At 36.4% G+C, this 27,869-nt stretch overlaps 1 protein-coding gene across 2 annotated transcripts in view; it reads left to right on the forward strand.

Moving 5' to 3' along the window:
• Positions 1 to 21,109, forward strand: part of LOC115630690 — a 42,974-nt gene extending 21,865 nt beyond the window's left edge. For both annotated transcript variants that reach the window (XM_030527341.1, XM_030527340.1), the window contains 4 exons: positions 8,611 to 8,777; positions 17,218 to 17,354; positions 20,356 to 20,532; positions 20,822 to 21,109. In XM_030527341.1, the coding sequence (XP_030383201.1) occupies positions 8,611 to 8,777; positions 17,218 to 17,354; positions 20,356 to 20,532; positions 20,822 to 20,934 (594 nt within the window). In that variant the 3' untranslated portion in view covers positions 20,935 to 21,109. The remainder of the gene's footprint in view (positions 1 to 8,610; positions 8,778 to 17,217; positions 17,355 to 20,355; positions 20,533 to 20,821) is intronic.
• Positions 21,110 to 27,869: the final 6,760 nt, after the last annotated feature.

Raw genomic sequence — 27,869 nt, forward strand, 5'->3', positions numbered from 1 at the left:
ATGTATGTATGTATATGCATCAGTATTTGGCTTGCGGTTGCGTATGTGGGTCGACTGGAAATGAGACCACAAAACAGGAAGTTATACACACTCATATAATAAAAGCCTAGCCGTATCGTAAACAAAGGATCGTGTTCAACACAACACACACACAACCTCACTGTATACTTGTATACTGTAAGTATATAGATGAGGCTGTACATTCAGTAACACTCCCATACGAACACGACCATAAAACGACACGTAGTCCGCTATTGTTGAGCTTGGTCAGGACCCTATTAAGCACAGCTGCAAGGCTTAAGCATAAGTTGCGGCATCCGCTCCCTGAAATTGTAAGCGTTTTGATTGTCAGCCCGTTTGATTGATAATGTAAACCGATATATGTATATACGTTCATTGCCACCGACAGTTATCCAGCAGCCAAAGCCAAAGAAACCTTTGCCAATATTTAAGTTTACTACGATTGCTATCAATTGTTTTTCTCGTCAATACTGCAAACCATGATCTACTATATACTATGTTATTGAAGCTTTACAATATTGTACAAGACTGCTTTAAATTATGCCTTTGGCAAACTTATGAGCTTGTTTGAAAAAATATATTGATAAAATACCTGAGAACCTGCTGACTAAGGCAGAGTTACAGAGTTCTGACCCACTGTGCGCCGTCGTTATCGTTGGCCACTTCGTATATGTATGTGTATGTGCTATCTGCTCGGCTCGCATATGAAAAAACAGCAGACAACAAACACTCTAGGCCAACAATCAAGCCAGCGAGTGAGCGAGCAGCAAAGCAACTCAAACTTATCGATTGCAGGCTCAAGTATTCTGTTATCATTTTAACACCATGGGAAACGGGCAAAGCAATTGTGTAAATCATAGGAAGAGGACAAGTAACAATAACCACTATGAATACTCTTAGCCTGTATATTTATTCAGATCTCTTCCGACAGTATATTTGTTATAAAATTAGCCAAGCTAACCAATTTTAGCTTTCGCTTGAGAAGTTATATGTACCATATTTCCGTAATGCCAAAATAATTCGCTGGATTATTTATTTGTTTGGATTATCTGACTATGGAATACCGCATACAACAATCATTTTATATAATGTTGTGCAGTTTTTGCAGCATAAAACTTTTACACTGTAACAGCTCAACAGAAATACATACATTTTATGTTTAAGAAATTGATAAACAGAAAATACTTTTCTCAAGATAAAGGAAGTGACATTTCTTTATTCTGAGGTGATTTAATTTATTTTTCTATTGTAGCTGCAGGCTTTGTTTGGCCACCATTGATAGCTCTCCACTCAATTGCATTCATCTTCTCTGCCTTCTTGGATTGTTACTTATCGCAATTGCAGCATTTGTTAGACTGTAACAACAACCACACGCATACGAACACACACACACACACACACACACACACACACACACACACACACACATGAACACAATGGCGTATGTGAACAATAACCGGTTGCTCATATACACGGTACACGGCCCTGATTATCGCTTGGCCTGAGTCCTTGCAGATTGTTTACGTATTGTTGTTGTTGCAACTTTTGAGCTGCTTTACAGATTTTCCAACTGATTTCAAAAGCCCTGCACAACGCATTGGCAATGCCATTTGCGGCTCACAAGTCGGACGAGTTCAAGGCTAGTACACTTCAAGAAATGTTTGAGTTTTTAAATGTTCTTTTAATCTTCACATTCAAATCGTAAGTGTTATTGAAATACCTATAGTATATTCAAATTTTTAAGTAATTTGAAAATTGATTTGAAAAACTTACATTTTTTAAATATTGTAGTTCAATGCCTGTCCCTGCAGAACACAAGAGTTGTTCGACAGGTTAACTTTCCAGTGGCCAACTGCTAATAGGTTCATGTTTAGCTCGCAGGCTGGCCGCTGAAAGCACTTTTATAACTTGGAGTGCTCCCGAATGGAACAACAGAACTTATTAAGTTACCAAAAATAAAGACTGCACGATAGTTCTTCAATTTAACAAGTGTTTATTAGACATTTATCTAGCTTAAGCGTAACTTCAAATTCGTTGTGGGCGCTCTGTTAGCCCGTGTTAGTGCGAGAACAATAACATATCTTATGATCTTATGTGCAGGCGGACTTACAAAATATGATAATATTTCAAATTCATTTCTTAGAGACTACTTAAAGATTAATCGTTTTCCAATTTGTAACTGCTGAAATGCCTTAACAATGCATTTTTCCTTATTTGCGATTGTATAGTATACTAGGACAAGATAGAAAAAAAACTTAATTTCTTCAGATTTCAGATTTATGGAGACGCCAATAAGAGATGAATACTTATAGAAAGAAGCCGCGCCATATTCAATAAGCTGGACTGGCTACAAATTTATAATTATAAAAGATACCCATTAAAAAAATACAACTAGCTAGAAATAGGATAAGCTAATGTCGATCAAAAATTGATTGACTATTTAAGGTGTTTCTTGAAGTTCAGTGTTACAGAGATGGAAGCTCTGTAACATAGCTCATAGGAAATATTATAGGCACACACCAATTTAGATTAGCTAATCAGCTTGATTTAAAAAATGGCATTTTCTATTTGAAAGTGTCGTGACTAATTCGAATCGGTTTTTATACCCTGTACCCAAAGGGTACAAGGGTATATTAGTTTTGTGCGAGTGCACATGGAACACACAGAAGGAGGCTTGGTAGACCCCACAAAGTATATATATTCTTGATCAGCATGTCAAGCCGAGTCGATATAGCCATGTCCGTCTGTCCGTCTGTCTGTCCGTCTGTCTGTCCGTCTGTCTGTCCGTCTGTCTGTCCGTCTGTCTGTCTGTCTGTATGAACGCAAGGATCTCCGAAAGTATAAGAGCTAGAATAACCAAACTTGGTATACAGATTCTCCTGAGACCGAGAAAGGACCACCCCCCCACTCCCCCCCTATTAACGATTTTCTATAACTCCCGTAATTCTTGGAATTTTGAACTAAAATTTGGTAGTCACATTAGGTTAGTAATTATATATCCGTGTACCAAGTTTAATTATGATAGAATGATCGGAAAGAAAGTTATAGCCATATAACCAGGCCCAATGCACACATACATACATATGTACAAGCACACAAACACGCATAAGGCACGATTCTGATGTAAATGTAAATGTATGTATGCATGCATGGAATATTTTATATTTAATTAGTTAATATTTAGTTAATTAATTAAATTAATTTAGTTAATTAATTTAATTAAATTAATTAATTAAATTAAATACTTTTTTGTGGGGTGGTACAGGGTATTAAAGAGTTGAGCCTGCTCGACTTTAGCATTCCTTTCTTGTTTTTTTTTAATTTTCCATCAATTCCTACTTATCAGTTTTCTTGAAACCGGTAATCTTTGTCCCACTATGAGTACAATTTATTGTTGGAAAGTTGTTAGCTGCATCCTTTTGCTCTCGTTTTTACCGATCAATTATAATTATTCCCCACTAACTTGTTGTTGTTGCTGCCAGTGCCCCCTCGGGCTAATGCGCTTTGTTCGCTTAACGTGGGGGTCAACAGATGTGAGTGAGTGGAAAGCGCATTAGCAGCCGCCAATGTCCACTTGCTGTCGCTTTTGTTAGGTGACGGGCTGAAGCCGCTCGTCCTTGTCTATGTGTTTTCTTTGTTATTTATAAACCCCAACGCCCATTTATAATGGCTGCTCCACGTGTTGCCGTCGACAGTGGGACTAAACGCACGAGCGAGGCCAGGACGCCCGCTAAAAGCAAAAAGGCATTTTACGAGTACAAGCAGCTAAAACACTTTGCCTGCCAGCCACATGCACTTCATTACAATTGCTGTCTTGGGCCTGTCGTGCGAGCACTTTTACCCGCTCTTGTACTCTTTGTATTGCAATTTTAATTTCCGCCTTCACTTTGTCTAGATTCAGTTTTGTTTGCTGGCGTTTCTTTTGTCTGTCTCATTTCTCACTCTCTCTCTCTCTCTCTCTCTCTCTCTCTGTCTCTCTCTCTCTCTGCCTCTCGCTTACACACAATGGGCGCAATGCACATTTGCCATTTACGCTGCTTGCTGCCTCGCTGTGCTGATTTACACATTTGAGAAAATGTTCTTCTTCTTTCGCTGTGTGCTGGTGGGGTGGTGGGGTGGAGGCAAGCACATGGATTCACTTTTTCCGCACTTTGTTTTGTCATACTTTCTCTCCTTGCACTTGTTTTGCATTCCATCGTTGCATACAAAACAGGCAAACGCCAGGAGCTGTTTTTCAATTTTCCGCTTCAACTGTTGACGCAAAAAATAAAAAAATTGCGAACGATAAAGATGGACGCTCCCGACTGCTAAACTTGCTATAGACAATGTAAGAATCTTAATGCTTCCTTTTTCAATCACAAACTTAAATTTTGCAAATAGCTATCCATATTTAATAAATAAATACTTATTAATATATACAAATTAATAGTTTGTTTAATAACATTTTAAACATCAATAATAAAACTAGAAGAACATTTTTTAAAGCCTAGATTCTTATGTTACTTTCATGTTCAGTTTACTGAGTTCAGTTTACATTTCCCGCTTCAAGGGCAGTCTCTGCCATTCCACATGAATATGCAGCCCCTTGACAAACTCCAAAAATCTATGTTTCTGCAGCGGCACAAGCAAATAAATCTTTCGCAGCACAATTTTGACCTGCAGGTTGAATTGAAAAAGAAACCCGCGCCTTATTTGACTGGCCAGGCCCGTCCTTGGCTTTGTTGGATTGGACTCCTCGTCGTAATGAGCCGGCCGGTAAGTGCCCCTGTACGGCTTTGTGGTTTCTGGCTAGCCAAATGCCAAATTGTACCTTGTGCTTGGAGAATTCAATTTTCGAGCTTATGACCAGACCATAAAAGTGCAAGTATGAACAGTGAAATCTCGGATAAAGGCATCTGCTTTGACGAAACATAATAATCAATTCCAAGAGCTATTTAGAGGGGAAGGGGCTATCGCTGATATGTTTCCGCAGTTAGACTCAACGTAAATACATTGCACAATTTTGAAAATAACATTACAACCACTATAATTGTATCGTCCTGTAAATAATTCAGTTCATTGCTTAAAAGGTTAGGTTTTATTTTTTGTGTGTTTTAGAAGCATCCACTGTATAAATGTATTTACAAACACACATTCCTATATGTACTACATGCTTATATACGCATGTGCGTCGCTATGTCTATCTCCTGCTCCTGAGGTATCAGGTAATTTCACAAATGTCCTCGGTTTTTGCTCTGGCTTGACTCTGGCTTACCGTTGCTCGTTTAGTTGTGTCCCTTTTATATGCCCATTCACCCATATTCGTACATTCACACACACTCACACACTCACACACACACGTTTACATTTGGGATTTGCATGTGTTGCATGAACTTTTTTGCAATGCGGGACCATGGCGCGTTCCATGCGCCTTTATCTCTCACTCAGCCCGACTGCTTATATACGTTTGTATGTTTAGAAGTACATATATATGTATGTAGGTATGGCTGCGCATGCATGTCCAACACTGGAGATTTAAGCTTAATATAAAATTTATGCGTGTGGCTTTTATGAATGTGTATTTTGGTTGGAAGTGTGTGTGAGATTGTGGCTCTTGGCACTGCTTTTTGTTTATTTTATGTTTCATGTCCTGCTTTTGTCTACAAAAGTAATAAGGCGAAGTCAATTGAGATGTTGCGCCATAAAGGTAGCCTTATATAGATAACAATGAAAACGGATCAACTTCGTATATTACGTATACGCCCCAAATAACGAAACGTGATTGTTAAGTTCCGAGCAAGCCTTGTATCAAATATAGGCTACAGCCCACAATAGAAATACACTTAATCTTTTTATATAAAATATCTTTATCCAATTTATGCACTTTTCAAGGGCGCAAATATATAAGAAACAAAAACTTTGCTCGAACACGAAAAACTCAACGTGAAGAAGAGTTTAAAAAGAATAACAGTTTTTTAATTAAGGTTGTTTTTTTAATTAAGGCCAACAAAAATTATTACTTTCGAGAAAGCACGTTGTACCCAAAAAGTTTCTGTTGTTATAAGCATGCATGGCAGAATACTTGTAGCTTGTGAGAAATGTAAAGTAGAAATATAGAAAATTAAATAGACTCTATTTGCTTTGAGTCTAAAAGAGACAACATATAAGAAGTTTGTTCATAAACGTTCATCCTGACAGATCAACAGCCGGACAATTAAATATACGGATGTCGCTAGATCAAGCGCTACGTCATGCTGATAAAGAATAAATCGTTTTTAAACTACAGCTTGCAGTGAAAGGTATACGAAATGAGAATCAGGAAAAGTAAACTTTCATTTCTAGGAAGCAATGCACTCGACAATGACTTTGATTCATTTATTTACAAGCTGAAAAGAATTGTATTAAATCGAAATAAATAGTTTTAGCAATAACATTTTAGTTAGATTATTTAATAATTTAAGGTAAATTATAGGGTGAAGATTAAATTAACGAATATATACATATACATATACATATATATATGTATTTTTTGCTACAGAAACAATATATTTATAAAGCTTAATATAACATTTTTTCCTTTGCCTTTAAAAGGCTCGCTAAGTTGGTGCTTGAAATTATCAGCTACTCAAAGTTGTTTTAAAATTGTAGGCAAACAATTACATATTAACCTTTGATTCTAGGCCTGCGCCAAAGTCAATATTAAACTTCTGACAAGCTTTTCATTGCCAAATGTATTGTACAGCCTCCGAAAACAATGAAACCAATAAATTTCTTCGTTGGGGCGCAACAGCTGATGACACAAAACTTTGCCTATGCATTGTGCCAAATAATTCGGAGCCCACAAGGCCGGCAATGCCCCAGGATTGACGAGCTCGCATAGTCTACAAATATATAACAAAGTCAAGAACATATAGCTTTAAAAAGTTTCGCTCGATGGCAGTGCCAACGAAATACTTTCAATAAGCAATTTCCTTAAGTGCTGGCTGCCAGCTTGGCTGACTGATTCCCCTTATATCTGCCCACAACCACTGTCAACATCAGCATCACCATCAGCATCAGCATCAACGTCAGCCTCAACGTCAACCCACTGCCATCAATATGACTAATCATGCATATATTTCATATAGCCTATAAGCCAACGTACAGCTGTCAACTCAAATTAAGTCAAGCACAGCGCGCCACGAAATTCACTTTTGTAGGCAGCTACGAAGGACAGATGGGCGGGCCAGGGCGGGCCAGGGCGGTCGGGGCGGTCGGAGTGGTCTGGGCGGTGTTGGTGCGGCGGCAAAAGCCGTTCGAGGATTATTAAAATTACGCATACGCCGCGTTTTAAATGAACTGCGTGCACACTCCCGCTCAAGGGGCTCCATTAATATTAGAGAGAAAAGTAAGCGAAATTTTCTCAAATTGAGGGGGCGTGGCCCATATGCGTTTTCGGCTTTCATTTAAGTGGGCGGCTGATTTATATTGCTCGTGCAGAATAAAGTTGTGTAGACAATCAGCTGCTCAAGCTGATAAAAATAAACAAAACATAAAACTTGGGCACTTACCTTAAGGCAAAGAAAACAAAAAATATAAATTATTTTTGTTGAAGCTCGCATACTCTTGCAATTTCCTTTTCTAATTCATCCTTTCTATACATTTATAAACGTCTATTTTAAGTTCCTTGTGAGTTCTCCTTAAAAGAATGTCTACTACTATCTGTTCTATCCGTTCGGTGGTGTATTTTTTGTTTCTTTAATCAACTTAAAATACAATATACATAAGTAAGTTGGGTTACTTCGATATTAATATTGATGGCAATACAATACAACATCGATCTATTAATCGAATTTTAATACATGTAAGGTCCACACATTGTAAAAATTACATCAGGATGCACTACAACTTACACTTACAACTAAATTTCATAAGAATTTGATTTACGTAACCCTTTAGATAATCATAAAAATATTATAAATGCATAATCATTGCTTTATACAAAATACCCAAAGCAGTACCGAGGGTACTGTACGGGAATCCAATAAATGGAAGGGTAGGCAAACAAAATGTTATAGACAGGCGATGGCGATGACTTTGGTGGGCCAACACTAATAAAAGGGATCGGGCAACTTGAACGCATTGTTGGGCATTTTAATTTTTATGATACTACTTGCCGCAAGCAAAGAAATTAAGCGCACCGAGTCGAGCCAAGTCGATTGTACGATTCATTGCCATTTGCTGCCATTGTTGTGGCAATGAGCCGCAAAAATGTTGTAGTAGCTGTAGCAGTAGCAGCAGACGGCCCTTTCCTGGAGTCAGTATCTGCCGTCGATTGGGGGACTAGCAAATGGGCAACAATTTGTCGTGGCAACGAGCTAGCAAGCGAACGAGCCTAGGCAAACAAATAAACTTTCGCCTGCGGTTGTCTGTGGTTGTTCACATCTTTTTATCCCTGTCTGTGTCCGTGTATATGCATGTATGTGTGGGAGCGGATGTGCTGTGAATAAATTAAAATGTCTGACTTGGAATATATTAGCTAGCATCAATTTTAAATTAAAACTGAACTACAAAGACTTGGGCGCTGCATAATTATCTAAACCAAGTCGTTGCCCTGTTGTCTATTTGCAGCTCATCGTGGAGATCAATAGCCATGTGGCGCTCTTCCGTGATATGCTGATCCATGTGGGACAAGCCAAAGACTGCCCGGAGCTGAGGGAGAAAATACGAAAGCTGCGGCGCACCTGTATTGAAGCATTCAAGCACACGGCGCAGATTCTAATGCCCCAGGTCAAGAGGTGAGTGGTGTGAAGTGTGAAGTGAAGGCAACAGCGAGTGTGACAAAAAGGACTGCCTTATTAACATAAACATAAACATGTGTGTGACATTTTACGGTTAGCTTTCTTCTTCTGGCCGACAGCAACAGTGTCAGGAACGGCAACAATGGCTGAACTAGAACAGCTTATGAAGCCCGAATATATTTGGATCTGAGTTTCCTATTTTATGGAAATGTATGCAAATTTAATTGCAGTCAAATTTATAACAAGACCCGCATTGACTGATGCCTGCAGCCATACTCAAATGGGGATAACATAAATAACAATTTGTCTCTTTCCCAGTCAAACTTAGCATGTGCTCTACACCTGAATTAAGTAAGCCCTCCTCTGAGTGAGGTTGAGGGCCTGAGTTTAAATTCAATTTCAAATTCTGCATAATTTAGTGGCATGTGTGTAGCTGAACTTTGCAGCCCGTGAAAGGAAGGCTCACCCTTCTCTAGCAGAATTTTGCACACGCTTGCAAAAAAATAGCAAATGCAGTTGGGAACCTGCTGTGCAAACAAATCAATAATGATGGCTTGATTGTGTGTCAGGTGTATCAGAATGAATGTTAAGCATTGAAAGGAAACAATTGGAACAATTAGCTGTCATGTACTATGCTTAGGTAAGACATAATATACAAATACAGAAATTCTGTATTCATCGGGTATGTATGTCGCTGTTTTTGGGTGAATGTGCTGGAGTGAGACGGTGCATCGAAACAGAAACTCCAGCTTGTCCTTCTGAGAATCTGAATAACTAATTTAGTTATTCTAGCTAAAAGAGTTTTTGAGATCCTTGCATTCATACGAACGAACAAGCGGAGGAAAAAATATCTTATCGAAATTGTCGATAGTATTGTAGTGGGGAAATCCTAAAAAGTTAATAAATTCGTATTGGGAATAAACTTGTTATGGAGATAGTTCCTTTTTTTGCACAATCCTAATCTTTGTGGTACAGGGTATAAAAATGGATAAATTATAACATATAAAAACTATTAAAAGCGACCTACTCGTAGATATTTATTTTTATTATTATCAACATTTAATTTTGTTTACCTATTTACTCCAAAAACTACAGAAGACAATTTGTAACACTGTTAATATACTTTCTACTTGCTGTTGGTCCAGCTTGCCTGCCACAGCTACTATAAGATGGTAGTGTTAGAATCTAGCTCTTTATTTAACCAGCCTCAATGGTGTCTGTCTACCAAATTCAATTTATTGATTTACGCCACAACTGAAGCATGAAATGTAACAAAATCAAATCCCATGTGCATGTGGCAGCCACAGTTGCGGCATTATCATGCTGAGTGGAAGCAACTTTTTTATTTGTGTAAGTCTTAACAATACAGATGAGAACACTGTTATGTACAATGCATGATATGTTTGTGCATTTCAATAAAACGTCAAATGCTGACATATAACTACGAATTTTTGCTGTAGAGTATGGGAGCATTTTCAGTGACATTGTCGATATTTCCAGAGGCAGTATGCAGAACTGAGCGAAGTTTTTACCACGTTACCACATTACATTTGACAATGTGATTTATTATCGTGCAGAAGCTTTAAGTGTCAGCTTGCAGCAAACACAAATGCCAATATAAGAAGATAAAAAGATGAGATATAACTACAGCATGCACATCCATACATATTTAAGTGTTGCCTCAGTGTATACAGAAGTTCTTAAAGATATAAAGAAATCAATAATAATAATAAAGAAATGAAAGAAACGCTTCACAGTGAAAATAATGATTGGCTGGCGTCAGTCATTCAGCAGTCAGTCGTCAGCAAAAATAACAATCTTGTGCAAAAGATTTCAATTAATTTTTGCTTTATTGACACAAATGAACGATTCATCGAGGCCAGCGTCATCATCAACATTAACATTGGGATTGCCATCTGAAGCCGTGCCGCACGCTGCGTATGAGTAAGGACAATGAATTAGCGCAGAAAAGCGACGAAACGCGCCCAGGCAAAAAGTTAAATTGAAAGTAAAAGTTCAATACAGCATAAGTATGCTGAACAACAAAGCCAAACAAAAAATAAATAAATAAAAAGGCAAGAGAGCAGAAAAACTTCCACTTCAAGAGCACAGCGCAAGTTGACATTGACACACACTGTACGACACATAGAACTTTGCGACAGTCTCTGTCTGTTTTTGTTGTTTGCTGCTGTTGTTGTTGTTGTTGCTGCTGTTTCTTTTTTGTTTTTTGTTTTGTAAACATGTGCTCATAAGAAACAAAAGTCAAAACAACAAACGGAAAAAAGTTTGCTTTTACTTCGAGTGCGCGCTGTATATGTACGTACAAGTATGTGTTTATGTGTGAGCTTAAGGGGATGGGGACCATAGAAGGACATATAATACGATCATATAAATTGTACATAGAACAAACAAACAACGCAAAGAATGCCTGAAAGGTGCAGCATCTGAAACGAACTTTAAAACATTGAGTAGCTTTGATGCTAAATTAGTAAATCATCAAGTTAAAAAACCGTGTACTGAGGAAAATGGTAAATGGAGTAAATGAATATGTTTTAAATTTGCAAATTAATTTGTCGTTTTTTATTTTTTTATGTATTTAATAATAATATGTTCAGTGCAATTTAAAAGAGGAGCTAGATGCTGATAGCTTAGGCTAGGCAGAAAATGATCTTAATATCTAAATCGTTAGTAAAAATTCAAGTTACAGAGTTACTTTTTCAAACTACCTTTTATATTGATATTTATTTAAATGGACAACAATTAAATATTAATCGAATTAATATAATTACAATTTAATTTATTACGAATATTTAGATATAATACTCTTTTCTCATTACACAATAATTATGTTATGAGACAAAAATTATGTTCTATTAAGCTTAAATATTAACTGTATTGTATTTGTATTTATTTAATAACATTTTATATAACTCTAATCCGTTTATAAATTCGAGGGTAAGCAAAAAAATAGAACACTTGTGAGACCAGAAACGGGTAAAATATTTTTGTGTGAACTTCATTTTAAAGTTGATATAAGAGGCTTAGCGTATTTTACGTATCACTGCATTTTGTCACGCATTCGTGTATATCTCGAGTGAATAGATAACTCAAGAATCGACATACAAATAAACCTTGGCAGCTGAAAATGCCTTCACATTCACTCACAGGGTGAACTTTGCAGCGATGGACGTTGACTACCCCAGCCATTTGGCTCGCTTGCCTTGGCAACTGACTTAAGTGACTGATAGTTGTTTGCTTGTTTGTTTGCCCAGCCATAGGTCCAGCTGTCCGAATGTCCTTCCCTTCTTTTTCCTGTTGTCTGTCTGCTGTTTGCTTGCGCTTATTTCGTACTTTCTATTTGTCTTGTATTTATCTGTACACACACACACAGACGCACACACACATAAAGAGGCACATTTGTTTGTTTGTGTTGTTGTTTGTTGTTGCTAAATTACAGGCTCTGCCTTTGTTATAGCTGCGTGTCTTGTGCGTTGTTGTGACAGTAACTTAGTCAACAGTACATATGCCTAGGGCGTATGAGCTGCTCATACATCAAGTAACGCGCCATGCACTGTCATGTTTGCTTAAACGCATTTCCTTTGCAAATAATACCCACACGCTCACACACACACACACACACACACATATGTCTAAATGTACACATGCATCCAACTTGTAATGCCAAGTTGATGCTGGCAAGCGTCCTTGGCCACTGTTACTGCAGCTGCATACATGGACCGAGCCCCGAAACAATGCAAGCAAATCAACAATTGCTCAGGAAGTGCATAACATAACAACAACAATAACAGCAGCTATAGTAGTACACGCAACGATGCTGAAAATGATGCACCGTTAGTACAACATCAACAAGCTAAGTCGCTTGAAAGACGCACCCAGCGAGAGAACAAGCCAACGTCGAAATGCAAGGCATACCCAATCTTGTACTCGATTGCTGTTTTTAAGAGTATACGCATCCAGGGACAAAACATACCAACGTCGACATGAAAGCCATATCCAATCTTGTACTCGATTGCTGCTCTTAAAAGTATACAGCAAATGCTGTGTTCCCCGTCACTTTCACAATTTTTCCACCCTCCCCCTCTACACTGCGTTCGTTGCGTTGCTGCATTGGATGGATAATAGGCCAATTATAAATGTTCAGTTCAGTAATGATAGTCTCTCTTATAATAAATGTAAAGACTAGAAAAATGACGCTATTATAAAATTAGCTACAATATACGAGTAATAATGGGACAAATGTGTAATGTAAAGAGGAATAGAAAATGGGAAAAAACCTTCATTAATAAAAACCAAAGGATAACCTCAATTGAAATAGTTATAAAAACAACTAGAAATTAAAACAACTAAAAATTTTAGCCAAGCTTGAAATATTCATTCATTTTTAATATTCATTAGTGATTAATTAATGAGCATTCGTTATTAATTTGCTTTATTTTTTAGTTCACTCGCTGAAATGCACACAACTTGAATTCCAAAAGCTTTTTCGATTTGCAAATAGATATATATATATATAATCAATTAATACAAATTTAAAACTCGGTATTTAGCCTTTAATTGCGGTCAGTAAAATGTGCAGTGCACATCTCCTACTTTTTATGTAATTATTATTCCTGCGGTTTCATTATTTCATTTTGCGAAATTTTTGCTTTCAACGCTTTCAGCTATTATTTTGACACAAGCTTGGGGGCATGACGTGAGATTTCGGAATTCAGACAATGATCAAGCAAAACAATGAAGGGGTCAACTGCAATTGGGGTGAAATGTAGTATCTATGGATGCATGGTTGTTGTGCACGCACAGAACATAGCATACTTTTGAGCGCAGTCCACTTTAGAACTTCGTGTGGCCTGCAGTTGATATGTGCTACATACTTCGATTTCGCCAGCACACAGAGCCAACAACATCAAGAGGACAACAATGATGATGCCGCAATTTTGAGCATTGCTGCTCGTGATAATAAACACGCTCTCTGACTGCCCAGCTTGGTCGCTTAATTGTACAATTTTCCCTTGAATTTCGCTTACTTTCTGCTTTTTTCCAAAAGCATTAAGTTTCATGCTTAAAGCGACAGAGGGCAAGAAATAAAATAAAATATTTTGTCGTTATTCGGAATAAATGAAAATAACGTCTAAAGTGTAATCAAGAGCAGCTGCTCGTTTTTTATCTATACACTATTCTTGTATATGTATTTATTTTTTGCTTTCTTTTTGGGTTGCCTGCCGATTTTTTTCTTTGCCTTTTACTTCTTAGTCGCTTACAATATGATGTTGATGCTTTGCTGATTTTTCGTCTATCCCATTTACCAACTCACTTAATACTCGGGTTGCGAAAATGTTCCACGTTAATGCGCGCGGCAGCGAGCAAAACATGAGAAAAAGCAACTAGAGATGACCCGAACTTATTTTATACATCAAAGATATTAACAGCTACTTGTAGAAGTGTCAACATTTTCTATTTAAAATATAAGAAGGCCTACAAATCACAAAAGTACAATAATGTTTATGCTGGCTGCAATCCAATGAGGCAATTTAATGCGCTATCCGGCCAGCTATGGCCTGTTTTATAGCCAAATATAGTGATACATTATTGATCAGAACAAAGCATGAAAATATTAAATCTTTGTTTTAATTATTAACAATTAGATTGCTTAGTGAAAATTGGTAAAGATTTGTTCGCCAGCTCAGCCCAGTCCTATTCAAAACCACATGTGGTCAGATATTTCCTCGGAGATTGTTATAAACAACGGCTTCTATAAATAAGAGGGAGAAATAACCCCGAAAAAATATGCAAAGTGTAGTTAGTTGTGCATTCAAACATGATCAATGGAAAATAATTTCTCATTGGTCTATAAAGAAGAGAGAAGTTATAATAATCAGATTGCGAAGAAAAACTACAACTCCTTACTGCTAACATCAAGCGCAAAAGCAGTACCCGGGGCATAGTTCTACTAGTGGAGCGTATAAAAGTTTAGTGGTATAATGATCATTAAATTCTTTAACCTTGAACCCATAGCCTTGCTTACAGTAGTAGAGATGTGAAGGTTGAACGTTAATTTGGAATAAAAAGTCTTTGATTATCCAAAAACAGTGCATTTTCCACCCTATATTTGAAGTGGCTCCCAGAGGTTTCACTTAACATGTAATTTACCGATTCCCTATGACACCATGTTGAGGAGGAGATAAGCCAGAATAAATTCGAAAAATTTGAATGTGCTAGACAGTCCCATGAGTGTAAACGACTTGATAGTACATACTAAGCACTTGACATAATTATATTCCACCATCAAAAATGTTGCTTCCTTTAACGAATTATATGTGTGTTTTGAATGCAAACCACTAGAAATTTGACACTCAAATATACGGACACATACCAAATATATACTATAAATAGTGGCAAAGCTCTCTCGCTTCTTCCCTTCTATCTAATAATCAACATTGGCAGATTAACTGCTTAAGCAACATCCAAATCGCTCGCTCTGAGCAAAGTAAAGCAAGGTAAGCAATACAGTACACACAAATGCTCGTATACAGGTGTACACACTTACACACCTTAAGCAAGATTAATTTGCAATTTATTTGCTTTAATGGTGGTACGAATGGGCGTTGGATACAAGGCAACACTTTCATCGCCCTCTACCTCACTGGCTGCCAGTGGGTCTGTGTGTTGTGTCGGTTGGACAAGTTGTTAATTTAGCCAGAATATTTCTCATTTCCATCCCTGCAATTGTAGGAAAAGCTATTGCTACTCGTGACCATCGTTGTCGCCCCGCTCAAGCCATGCAGTAAATCCAAAGCAATTTTACAAATTGAATTTATTTTCATGCTGCTGAAAATATGTTTATGGCAATTTTTATGTAGGTAAAGGCTCATATTTTTGGTCGTTAGCATTTCTATTTCTTTAATTGCTATATCTCTGGCATCGCACCGGCTTATCTATTATAAATGTGAGTCTCGGAGCTAAGCACAACTTTTAAGTGCAGCTGTAAATTTGAGAAATTGAATTATGTGCTGTAAGGCAATTTAATTTGCACAGTGTCCTTAGCTGTGGACCCTGAAACTTTTAAAATGAATAAGTTTTTAGTGCAGATACTTTATGTTTCGAAATTCGATGCCAACATTTCTCATTAGCAAAACAGTAAAAGCCTTATATCCTTATGTATTAGATTTGTAATAGAACTCAATAAATCAGTTGCGCGCTTATGAGCGTGGTAAGATAATATTAACCAGAAACGCTAATAATGCATTTGCTTTTACCCACTTTTTTTAAATAAGTATACCGAAATGGACACAGTAATATACATTAGGGGTTCTGCTAGGGGTTCTGTGTTAGTTTACACTATAAGGTTATTGTTACCAGTAGGAAAAGCTCGAGCTTATTTATAAAACTTATATTCAATTTGGTGTATCAGGCGTTTTGAGTGTGTAGTTTGCAGAGAAAGTTATTAGGCGAATAGATTTGGATGCGCATTTAGTTTATCAATATATTTGCATTCAATTTCATTTCATTCTGGATAACTAAACATTATCTGTTAATGCAGTGTGCAGAGCATATACAATATCACATCTCGTATTAGAACATTGCGAAAATGCTGACAAAAAATAAAAGTTATTCTGAATATCGTCGATAAAATTGTATTCCATGCGTAGATTATGGGAAGAAAATATTCAACGTTCTCATTTTGCATGCATTTTAAAGAGTTTGAATTAAATGCAGAGAGTTTTAAGCAATATATTACTTTGTTTAAATTTGAACAAGTGGTCGAGCTCTAATAGAAATTGTGGCTACTCTGCCTTTTGTATAATTTATATATTATATTTGTAACATTTTGTTTGAAGCAAACATGTATCCAAAAGATGTTAGGCCGGTGTTAATATACAAATACTATTTTAAATTCACATTTTAATTATAAATATTAAATATTAAGCATCTAAGTTCTTCAATAATACACTTAGTTTATTGCACCTACATTTCCTTAATTCCTATTTTATGTTTTTCTATATTTCCATATGTTTAATATATTTCTAGTACAAATAAATTGTTTAGAGCGCAAAAGTCTTTCCCATGGGAATTTACGCTTTTAGCCTGCGTGACTCTTTCACAAAACTGCATTAGTCTTAAATAACATGCAGTAAGCACAAGAGCCTCAACCATGAACCTAACTTCAATAGCGAGGAATTTTCAGTGCACTCAGAAACTTTCTTAAATGAATTAGACTGCGGCAGTCAGTGTTGACCCTCAGAAAATGTCATAAAATTCATATAAATTGAGTTTACAATTTCCGTTTACAGTTCAGTATGCCACAAAAGTAGCCCACATATCGAAGAGGACACGTGCTTACCTACAGACACATGCTTACATTCGTATATACCAAATATACATACATGTGCTAAAATGCTTTGTTTTCTTTGTCTTGCAGCGCCATGGCCGATGGCATTCTCACCGACAACCCGCATCTGGTGCTGCTCTTTTATATGGCGCAGCTATTTCTACGTGAACTTGTGAAAAGTTATCGTCTCATTCAAGTCGTGCCAATGGATATGTCTGGCTATTATGGTAAGTTCTAATTCAGCACACTCTAAAGGGCAAGGGTGGAGAAAAGGCACAAGCGCAGGGCCAGAGCTATGCAACAACCGGGTCTGAACTTATTTGGCAATACGCTGGCAAGCAATTCGAAAATTGCTGTTGCCAACAAAATTTAAAGTAATAAAAGAAATCAGAATAGCTGCGATATGTTACTAGAAATTGTAACATTGGGTTTCATCTTAGCATTGTGTGGCTGTATTTCTTCAAAAACATTTTATAGTTTCATGGCTTAATATCGGAAAACAAAACAAAAATTACTTGTAAATTTGGAATTAAAAAGTGTTTCAGACATAACGAGTTAAAATCTTATTAAATAATATATTATATGTATGTATCTTTTTTTCCTTGATAAAATTTTTTTAAAAATGTATAGTTTTTTTACGAATTATATTTTACACTTTAAACCAGATTAATTTTATCATTTATTTATTTCGTAAATTTTAAATCAAATAAATGTACATGACTCAATATACATATTGCGTAACAGTTTGTCCAATAAATCTTTGAGTATAGTTTACATTTAGGGTTCTCGTATTTAAGTTTTATAAATATCCTATTTAAAGGAAATAAGTGAGCTGAAGTAATATATGATATTACAGATAAGAGTTTAACAAAACATAAAAAAGCTATCACCTCTACGTTTTGGGTTTCAATACATATACCAAATACTTTATTTATCAAGCGCAGTAGTCCATGGTTCATGGAGACTTTAAAAATTTGTTTTAGTCAAATAATATTATTTTTCTTGGCACCACTTTCTCTTTGTATTGTTTATACGAATATAGAAATCTTTAATATAAGAACCTTTATAAGCTTGCTACAATTATGTAAATATTTGAGTTTCTATACTAAGGATAAAGCCCAATTGTGATAAGTATAATATTCTGAAATGAATAATATTCAAAAAATCAGGTTACGGTTCGTATTTATTGTCATATCGGAATCACAGTCATTTTTTTCTAATCACTAATTGGGCAATTTCAATTGAGCTGTAACCCATAGTACACACCACGTACTATACACACAAGTGCTCACTCGTTTCATACAAGCACACACACACACACACCCAGCTTGTTTACCAATTGTTTGCATTTTAGCGCACCATTGCATTTCCGTTCGTTTCCGTTCTAACTTGTCTGTATGCGCTCGCTCTGATTTCCATTCTCCTGTCGAGTTTAATGTGCTCGCGTGCGTGCATAGAGTTAACCAATAAATTTGCTTAGCTTATGCAGAGCTCCAATGATTTGTCGCGTCTTCCGTGCATGTCAATTACATTACGGTTGAGAGACTGCATGGCATCATCGTTGGTGGTGACAGCAAAACACAACAAATGTCAACTGGCGATCATACATTTTTTAATTACCACCACAGCTAAAAATGTTTCATGCATTGTCAACAGTAAAGAGTAGGCCAAATATTTGAACGACACGGTTGCTGGGGCAGTGCAGCGTGTGGACTTCAAGCCCAGTTGGTTGAGGCAAATTTATGCTGCAATGCCATAAAAAAGCCATCAACGCAAAATAAATAAGAAGAGTATGGAAAAAAATAGTGGCAAATAAAAACGCTGTTTCTTTTTTATTTTCAATTATACATACAAGCAAAATAATGCAACATGAATGAATGTGTCAGGCCGCACCAGTTTTACGTGGCTTAAAGGCCTGTTGTGAAGAACGCAATCGGCAGGATATGTAATAAAAATGGCGATGCCAGCAAAATTGCCGCGTTTATAAATCAAAAATGGAAACGATGCTCATGTATGTAAAATATTGTGTATACGCCAGGGGGCGACATTCATATAAAATGCACGTGCGGTAAACAAAGTTGATATTGATTGAAAATGAATGTCGTTTGCACTAGTTTGCAACTTGAATATTCTCTACTATAGCTAATTTTAAATCTGATGAAGCAAAATTCTGCCAGTATTCACAACGAGATCACCTATTGTATAGCCTCTATACCACTCCTAGTCTGGTTATTCCAGCTCCTATACTTCCTGAGATTCTTGCGTTCGTAAGACGGATAGACCAACAGACAGACAACATGGTAAGAATCTTCTTCCATTTTTAGAAGACCCAGAGACTCCGGCGTTCTTAATCACAAAGTGTAGTATAACTTATTTGAGACAAAGTAATAAATAAAAATAATTATTTTTGCTAAAATAAGAACGTTTATAAGTAAGTAGAACTGCTGAAAGGAGAGAAATTGTTCATATTTAACAAATTAAGTAAATTCATATAGAGCTGGTAACAGCTCTTAATTAATCCGATTGCTGATAACATTCAGCACCTTAGTGGCCCCAAACCAAAAGAAGGATATTTTTCATTAGGCTAACAAACTATGATTGTATGTTCTGGGGACATGTTGCGACCAAAGTGGTCAGCATAAACATTAATTATCTCACGGGCAAAAGCAGTTAGTATGTAAACGATAATATCCCAAATGTTAAATTGTACCAAATTAAAGCTCCAGTTTCTGTTTATCCAGACATTTGATTCGACATCAGTCAGCTAGTCATTCAACCAATATTTTAGTCAGCCGAGCAAACATCAAAGCGTGCCACTGTTTCGTTTCCTTTGCTCGGTATAATATAAACTTCAGCATAAAGAGAAAAAAGCTAAGCGAAGACCAAAGCTAATGAAGCTCGAAAAAAATGCAAATACTAAGCAAAATGTTTGCGCACAAACACAATAAATGGCAATGGAACAAATTTTGTTTATTGCATTACACAAATCCAAAACAAGAAAATTGCTCGCATTGGGGGCTCTTGGCTTAGCCGGCTTTGCGCTGTGGCCAAAAATGAGAATGTGAATGTAATGCAGCAGACAGCCACAGAGTTGGCCGCAACAACATCTGCAGCTGCATTGCCACAACTTGGCTTATGACTGGCTACTTATGGGTCGGCTTTGACTTTTACCAGCTTATCACTTAACTTTGATTTATGCTTTTGTGCAATGTGCTTGCTTTCTTGCAGAGAACCGAGCTGGTCCCTCCAATCTGGGCAACGTTATAAGCCAAATACTGCTGTGCAAACAAATTACGCCCGACTTCAATGAGGAGGAATTATGCAGCATTACGAAAGACTCGCAAGACATAGCCATGCTGCTCTCCGAGATGCAGGAGTATATGCCACAACATGAAGCATATTTGGGTAAGTTTGCAGCTGCAGTTTGCAAATACCCAAATATCAAAGGCCAAGGCCTGCCTATGACATTTGGCTGCAGGGCCACACCCATATAGCGCGCCCAAGTGTGTGTGGAGGGTGCCACAACATTTTACCCGAAATGGCAAAAACCGTCCGGGCTATTTGTGTAAATGTGGCCTGTGTTTATGTGTTTGTATTTCACTCACACAGTGCTGGCTGCATTCATTAATCAAACCGACTGTTTACAAAGTGTGCGCTACTCTTTCATTTATATTTTTCTTCCCTTTGTTAACAGAACGCAACGCTGCTCTGGATACGAATGGACCCTGGCCGGCCAAGCGACGTCAGAATTATATATGCAAGAACATGAGCTTGCTCTGTTGTGTCTCCAGGCCCAATTATCTCTGAGAGCAGGCTGAAAATGTTTAGTGGAAGACAACGCACACTAAACAATCTGAAATCAACTCGAATATGGCCACACACACAGACTCATACTCATACTACTTATATCAATTACTAGCGCCTAAGACCTACATAAAAACAAATCTCAATCAGTTCGCTACTTAAATCCACGTCTCGACTCAAATGCTATGTAAATTTTCGAAGCCATTGAAATATTATGTGTATATGTAATTAAAGTTAATTATGCTACATAAACAATACTCGTTTCCATATCTACTGTAAATTGTTGTTAGGCCTACAAAGGACCAGAAAAATTGACACAAATATTTAACTATTGTTGTTATAAATATATGTAATTAAATATAGTAGATAACACACTCACTTTTCTGCATTTACAATTTTAGGCTCTCACCAGCGTGTATAAAAGTCAGAATTCGTTTTGTGAACTTTTCCCACTAAACAATCATTGAACTAGTATACCCTTTTACCCTTCGGGTACAGGATATAAAAATACAAAATAAATAATTGTATAGTTACTGTTGAGTTAACATTAAAGTTAGGAGAGTAAAGCGCATATATAAGAGATAAAAGGTAGACAGATATAGTTTTATGATCAGCCTAGAAACATTTTGGAACAAAAGCAATACAAATTTATATGATCGCATGTGTTATGTTTGGACAAACCCTTTCGTAGACCCAGCTTTAGGCTTTATTTACGCAATCCTTAAACAGTACCCAGTAAAGAGCAACACGTGAACCATGAAGAATATAAATAACAATTGCGTTATGCATATAATCACTGAACTGTGCGCCCTGTACGCCAATTCCACAACTACATATTTATGCTGTGGAACACACATTCCGACTTACAGTTTTGTAAATCAAAGTCGCACACACAAATATACACACAATATACAAATATATGTGTATTCACAGCTAATTTCCATGTGCTGTGCGTGGCAATTAAAACAGCAAGGCAGGCAGCCAGTCAGGCAGCCAGCCACACAGCTGCAAGCCCATTTGAGTTGCAAGGCCAAATTAATAATCATGCATTATGCTTTTAGGCGCACTTTAATTGCATTGCAAATGCTCACAAATTAGTACTACATATAGAATCGTGTCATATACGAATGCATATTGTTTATACACATTTAGTAAAAATATGTAGCATGCGATAGTGTGTGGCAGTAAAGGCTTTTACACTTTTTGACCAAAAGGCGTTTTGTGTTCCAGAATCCATTTTATTTGCATTTAAAATTATGCGTTTTTTTTAAATTGGTACTGGTATTTAAGTAAAAATCAATTATCATATTTCAGAAAAGTACTGCTGCGAAATATCGCAAGCGACATCAAATTCAATATATTTTAACGTAAAAATCATGTAAATAATATTTTATGATATTGGTTAAATTTGTTTTCAACTTAACAAAAGAATTCATTTTAAAGTGCAAATTTCTGGTATTTTCGTTCATTGGTATGCCAAGCCATTAATTCATAGACTGGGAAATGTAATATACATATGTATTCGGATCGTTTAAGTTTTATAATGTTACGAGGAAATAATTTTTTTCCCTGTATAATTTAAATAAAATGTGGACCTGCGAAATACCACCAACAATTGATATGTTTTGTGTTATTAAAATAAGAGCTTATTAATATTTTAATAAATCACAAATCGATAAATTTATGATAAAAAATTCAAACAGAATAACACAAAAACTTCACAAATCCTGAAAATTAAATTTTGTATGCCTAGCAAAAACACTTCTTTTATTATCATTTACAATGAAAAGGACTAAGAAGGTTAAATATCGCTGATATTTGAATTCAATACATTTTTAATTTAAAGCCGCACTATTGCACAGCAAATTTAATTTCTTTATCCGCACACAATTTATTGAATAATTCATAGCAACATTTTTAATGCATGTAAACAATTGTTTAAAAACTTTCTGTAGCGCAAAAGTAACAAATGAGAAATTTGAACTTTTGTTGGGAAACTAAAACACGAGCACAATAGACCACCAGGCACCCCAATTATTTGCACAAAAGAACAAAAGAATTAAACGAACATAAAACGCAACACAAACTTTTCTTCAATAGGACTTTGAATAAAAAATGTTAGCCTGATTTGAATTTTCAACTTAAATAAGAGGCTGTTTTACATGTTTGTTAGTTTTGTTTTTGTTAGACGAAGAAATTCAATTATAAGCATAAATCAAACACCAATATGTATACATCAATAAAAATTAAAATAATAATAAAAAGAATGTAGCAAGTTCATAATAATGCAAGTTATATTTATATATATGTAGTATATACATATGCTTCGTAACTATAAGCACACTAAACATTGTTTTATTATTATGTATAACACTGATGAGAAATCTATAAAAACAAATACAAAAAAAAAAAAAGAAAAAAAAAGAATTAGACAAAGCAAACACGTGATTGTTATATGATATTCATATGAGAATTGTGTAGCGTATTTATTAAATCTTTGTTCATGTTATTCCCAACTAAAAGCAACAAAAAAAAAAAAAACAAACAAAAAAATATACTGCATGTATTCAACATAATAACGAGCAAGACAAAACCAAAATAACAAATACAAACTGGGGTACCAATCAAATATAAATAAAGCTATTTTTAGAGAAACAAAAGCGTACGCTACATGTATTACTTTTTCATTGATCCCGGTCTTTAATGTTTTCGAAATGTGCAATGCGGGACACCCAGCCTGCTGCTCCTGGCCGCTCGATAAGGAGGCACGCGTATGGGCAAAATTTATGACACTTCATAAAACTGAGCGATTAACGTTTATGGATGTGATTTTATCACGAAAACAGCTTAGAGCCTTGCCTGAAAAAGGTGAAATCCAAAACGCAGGAAACGTGCCGTGCAGCATTTAAGGCAGAACCCCACGTACTTGACAATAGATGCGTCTTAATCAATCTCAAAGTGTGGCATGTGGCAAGTGGCAAGTGGCGACTGGCAGGTGGTGAATTGGGGGACACCGAGGCTGCCTGGCAACGCCATTAAATGTAAGGCAGACAACTTGTTTATGTTAAACGCACGTCTGCAAGGGAAAAATTTTCAGTCAGTAGCTGGTAAGCCATTTTCAGCTAAAGCTTAAAAGTTGCAGCAAAGTCTCAGCTTAGGCGCTGTCAGTGCCAATTGCATGGTCACGTAGATTAGACGTGTTGGCAGCATTAAAGACTAAATATAAATTACTTTTTTAAGTTTCCAAGCCAAGCATATGCTTAGACAACGGCACAAGTTCATCTCAAGGCGCAACGAGCCCAATCGATTGATCGAGCGCGACGCGAAGATACGCAATGAGACACCTATGCCCAAGCTCGGGGAGTACGCGTCCTTCTACAGAAATTGTTCCTTTACCACGCACTCGCAAAATACAAGTATGATCAGGGGAGTTTTGGACCTGCATATTACGTACATTTCCCCCGAACTAGGTAAATATCATCAATCACACCTGCAAGAATAGTCCATTTTAAAAAGTGTTATGTGCGGCACAGAATTTGTTCAATATATTTCAAAAGAACGGGCTTAGGGGTTTTTATTAGGTATTTCAGTATATTGTCATAAAAAAGTTAATTTTCAAATGGTTTTAACTAGGTATTTGTATTCTGTCATTGTATATTGTCGTTCTTTTTACAAATTAAAAAGATATTTCTTTAAGTATTCTCATATTATTATAGCTAGGTATATTATAGTGTTTCCTTGGCAGGCACCGACTTCAAAAATAACAATAATACTATACGCAATTATTTGTTTACTTTTTAGTGCATATTAATTTGTAATAGAATTGTTGAAAACTTCCTTTTTTGTTAAAATTGTTTATTTTTTGCTTTTTAGTGAATCTGAAGTAAACTAACTAATGTATCTGAATATGGGTATACCTACCAAAAGTGCTGCTCATATGAGATAACGCCGTTTAAATGAAACAAACGAAGTCAGAGAAGAATGTCTATTTCAACAGAGGAGTCTCCAGAACCTTTCATGTTCTAAAGAAGTCGTCGTGGATGTGCACAGTAATTAATGTCTGGTCGAACGCAAGGCGAATGTTAATGCACTACTGGTGATTGATTGCGATTATTGTTGCAGTTTGTTCTTCTGAGCTCTTCTTCTTCTGGAGTCGTGTATTTTTGCTACACGCATTGTTACGGTTATTTCACATGATAACTCATTTAAATTTGACACTCATCTACTGGGTGTCTTCGCATTATATCCGAACCCATGAACATTTTGTATGATTTAAGAATTATATGCATCTCACGGATGTCATTGTCGAATCTGTACCAAATGGGGCCACACGGGAAGCACCAGCTTTCAAATGATAAAAAACGGTTCACCCAGTCGAGTGTACTGAGGTAACAAACATAAACAAATACAGACTAATTCTTAACCTCCTCCTTTTTTGAAACCGGTTAAAAAGAATTAAATTTGGTCCAATTTAATTGAGAAACAGGTGTTTTTTAGGTAGCCTAGCAATAAGTGATTCTTCTTTTTGGCGTAATCCGTTTCAGTAGAAACATACTGAAATATTGATACGACTTAAAGGCTAATTTGTAAAGGAACAAAACAACAACTTTCCTACGGTTTGTTAATTATGGAAGGTAAATAAGCAATAGTCTGCTAGAGTAGGGTGCTAAACAAATATTCGGATTCCTTTTTGAACCAAGAGGAGTTTAATATTCCTTCAAAATGTCAGCATTAAATATATTTTAGGATTAGCCTAATCAGTTTCGAATAAGTAATGTTTTACTTTCATTATCCTTGAATACGTTTCACTTTATTTTGCACGAAGAAAGTTGATGTTGTCGATAAATACGTGGGTTCTCATTTCAATTAATAATTTAGTAATACATTTTTCTCTGAGTGCTCGGGACCCCTTTGCGCCATTTACCCAAAATCCAAAGGCGAGGCCTGCATGACAGCATACTCGTACGCGCCCGAGGATGCTTATGTGAAGTGTTAATAGATTTACCTGGGACTGCGGCTTGTGCCGCTCTGACTTTGAATAATGGCAATGTAAATATATTTGAATGCCAAAACAATGTGGCACGCAACCGACAAACAATTACAACTTTTTTAAAAGCAGACGGCCACGCACTGCCGCTCATTATGCCCATAAAATAAGTATATAAAGAGGAGAACCGAAATTTGCATTGCAAAAATAAGCAACAAGAAGAGGATTGGGGCCCCCAGTCGAAATTTGCGAAAGCCAACGGAAGTTGACATTATTTACTGAAGAGAGAGAAGGACGAGGACACAGACGCGGTCGCGCTCTAAACAACGATGCTCCACTTGCACAAATATCTGCTTATATACATATTTACATACATAGGACGAATGTTTGAATGTAAATGAGAGTGGCTGCAGTCTTACATCTGTATAAGGAAGATTTGTTAGATTAGCGATATCTGAATAATGGAGGCACAAAAAATATAGAACAACTTTTGAAAATCAACAAAAAATTAATAAAAAAAGTAAAGGCAAGTAAAGTTCAATTTTGTTCACCCAACATAAACCTTCAAGTTTTAAAATACCTGTGGAAAATTCATATTTCAAATCGAATACCATTTGATAAATCCAACTTCTGTTTTATTACTTTAACAATTTCTGTTTTTGTGAGTGTGTGGAAGGTATTAAAGCTTGCTCCCGCTAAACATTTCAATTCGATTGCTGTTATATCTTAGATAAGTGCCATATTTAATACACTTCAGCTTAGAATAAAGTCCAAATAAATAACAGTATATTAATCGCTCAACTAATACATAAAGTGATTCTTTAAGTTTAAGCTCCCACTTTTATTTTCTTTAATTTAAATTTCCACTGTACCCATGGCTTTTATATACACACTCGTATATACATTTATAAAAATATACTTATGTTGATGTGCCGCAAACAAGTTGTTGGTTCAAACGAACTCACTTGCCAGATGTGTTTGTGTGTGTGTTTCTGGGCAAACCAAAATAAATGCCAACAAGGATAATTCCCGGGTAATCCGATTTAGTGCGTTGCCAGGCGCCCCCGCCACCGCTGCCGCTGCCGGTGCCGATGCTGCCACGCACACAAAACTCGCTTGATTATGTGCGTCCGTTGCCTCTGAATGTCCTGGGCAGCACTCAAGTGCCTAGCCAGAGTTCCCTGATCGCCTCACTACACCGTGTTGCTCTTTGTATCTTTGTGTATGTGTGCGATTGTGTCTTTCTGTTCTTTCACATAAATTCTTGACTTTTTAATTTCGTTTGCTGTCCGTCTGTCCGTTTGTCTGTCTGTCTTTCTGCTGGTCCTATTCTCCTTCTTGACTGGACAATGCTGCTGCTTGGCCTTTGTTTTGTATTTCGGTACTTTCTGTTTGGGATGTTTAAAAATTAAAAACATAATTTTTATGCTCGTTTCGTTGCTTTGGTCTTTCTCATTTTTTACATAATTAAATAATGACAATTCGGCAGGTCACGCTTGGCTGCTTGCTCTCCAACTAGGTATTTTGTCCTTTGCTGAGTAATTGAGTGCATGCTATTTCTGAGCATTGTCCTCCTGGCTTTTGTGACTCCATGAGTATTTTGTACATATATAAGTGTGGTTGCCGTTCGTTTTTTTTTTTTGTTTTGGCCCAATGTAATCTTAAGACAAGTGCCGAGGCTATTGTACAAATAATCACAGCACAAATCTGCAGCAGACGGCTACAATTGCGCAGCATGTGCCATAAAAAGGCACTTTGCTTGTAAAAAACAAACAGTAGCGTTAAATTAAATCAAATGAAAGCGAGCGCTGAACTTTTGGTCTCTTAATGTCCGTCTACTAACATATTCTGCTTTTCTCTGTTAGTCATTTCTACTTTAGTCATGGGCATAACATCAAGTTGGAGTACATTCATCTCCCTAAAAGCCGTTGTCTACCATTGCAAACAATAT

The sequence above is a fragment of the Scaptodrosophila lebanonensis genome, unplaced genomic scaffold, assembly GCF_003285725.1.
Source record: "Scaptodrosophila lebanonensis strain 11010-0011.00,11010-0021.00 unplaced genomic scaffold, SlebRS2 tig00001410-arrow-pilon, whole genome shotgun sequence".
In the NCBI taxonomy this organism is placed as follows: domain Eukaryota; kingdom Metazoa; phylum Arthropoda; class Insecta; order Diptera; family Drosophilidae; genus Scaptodrosophila; species Scaptodrosophila lebanonensis.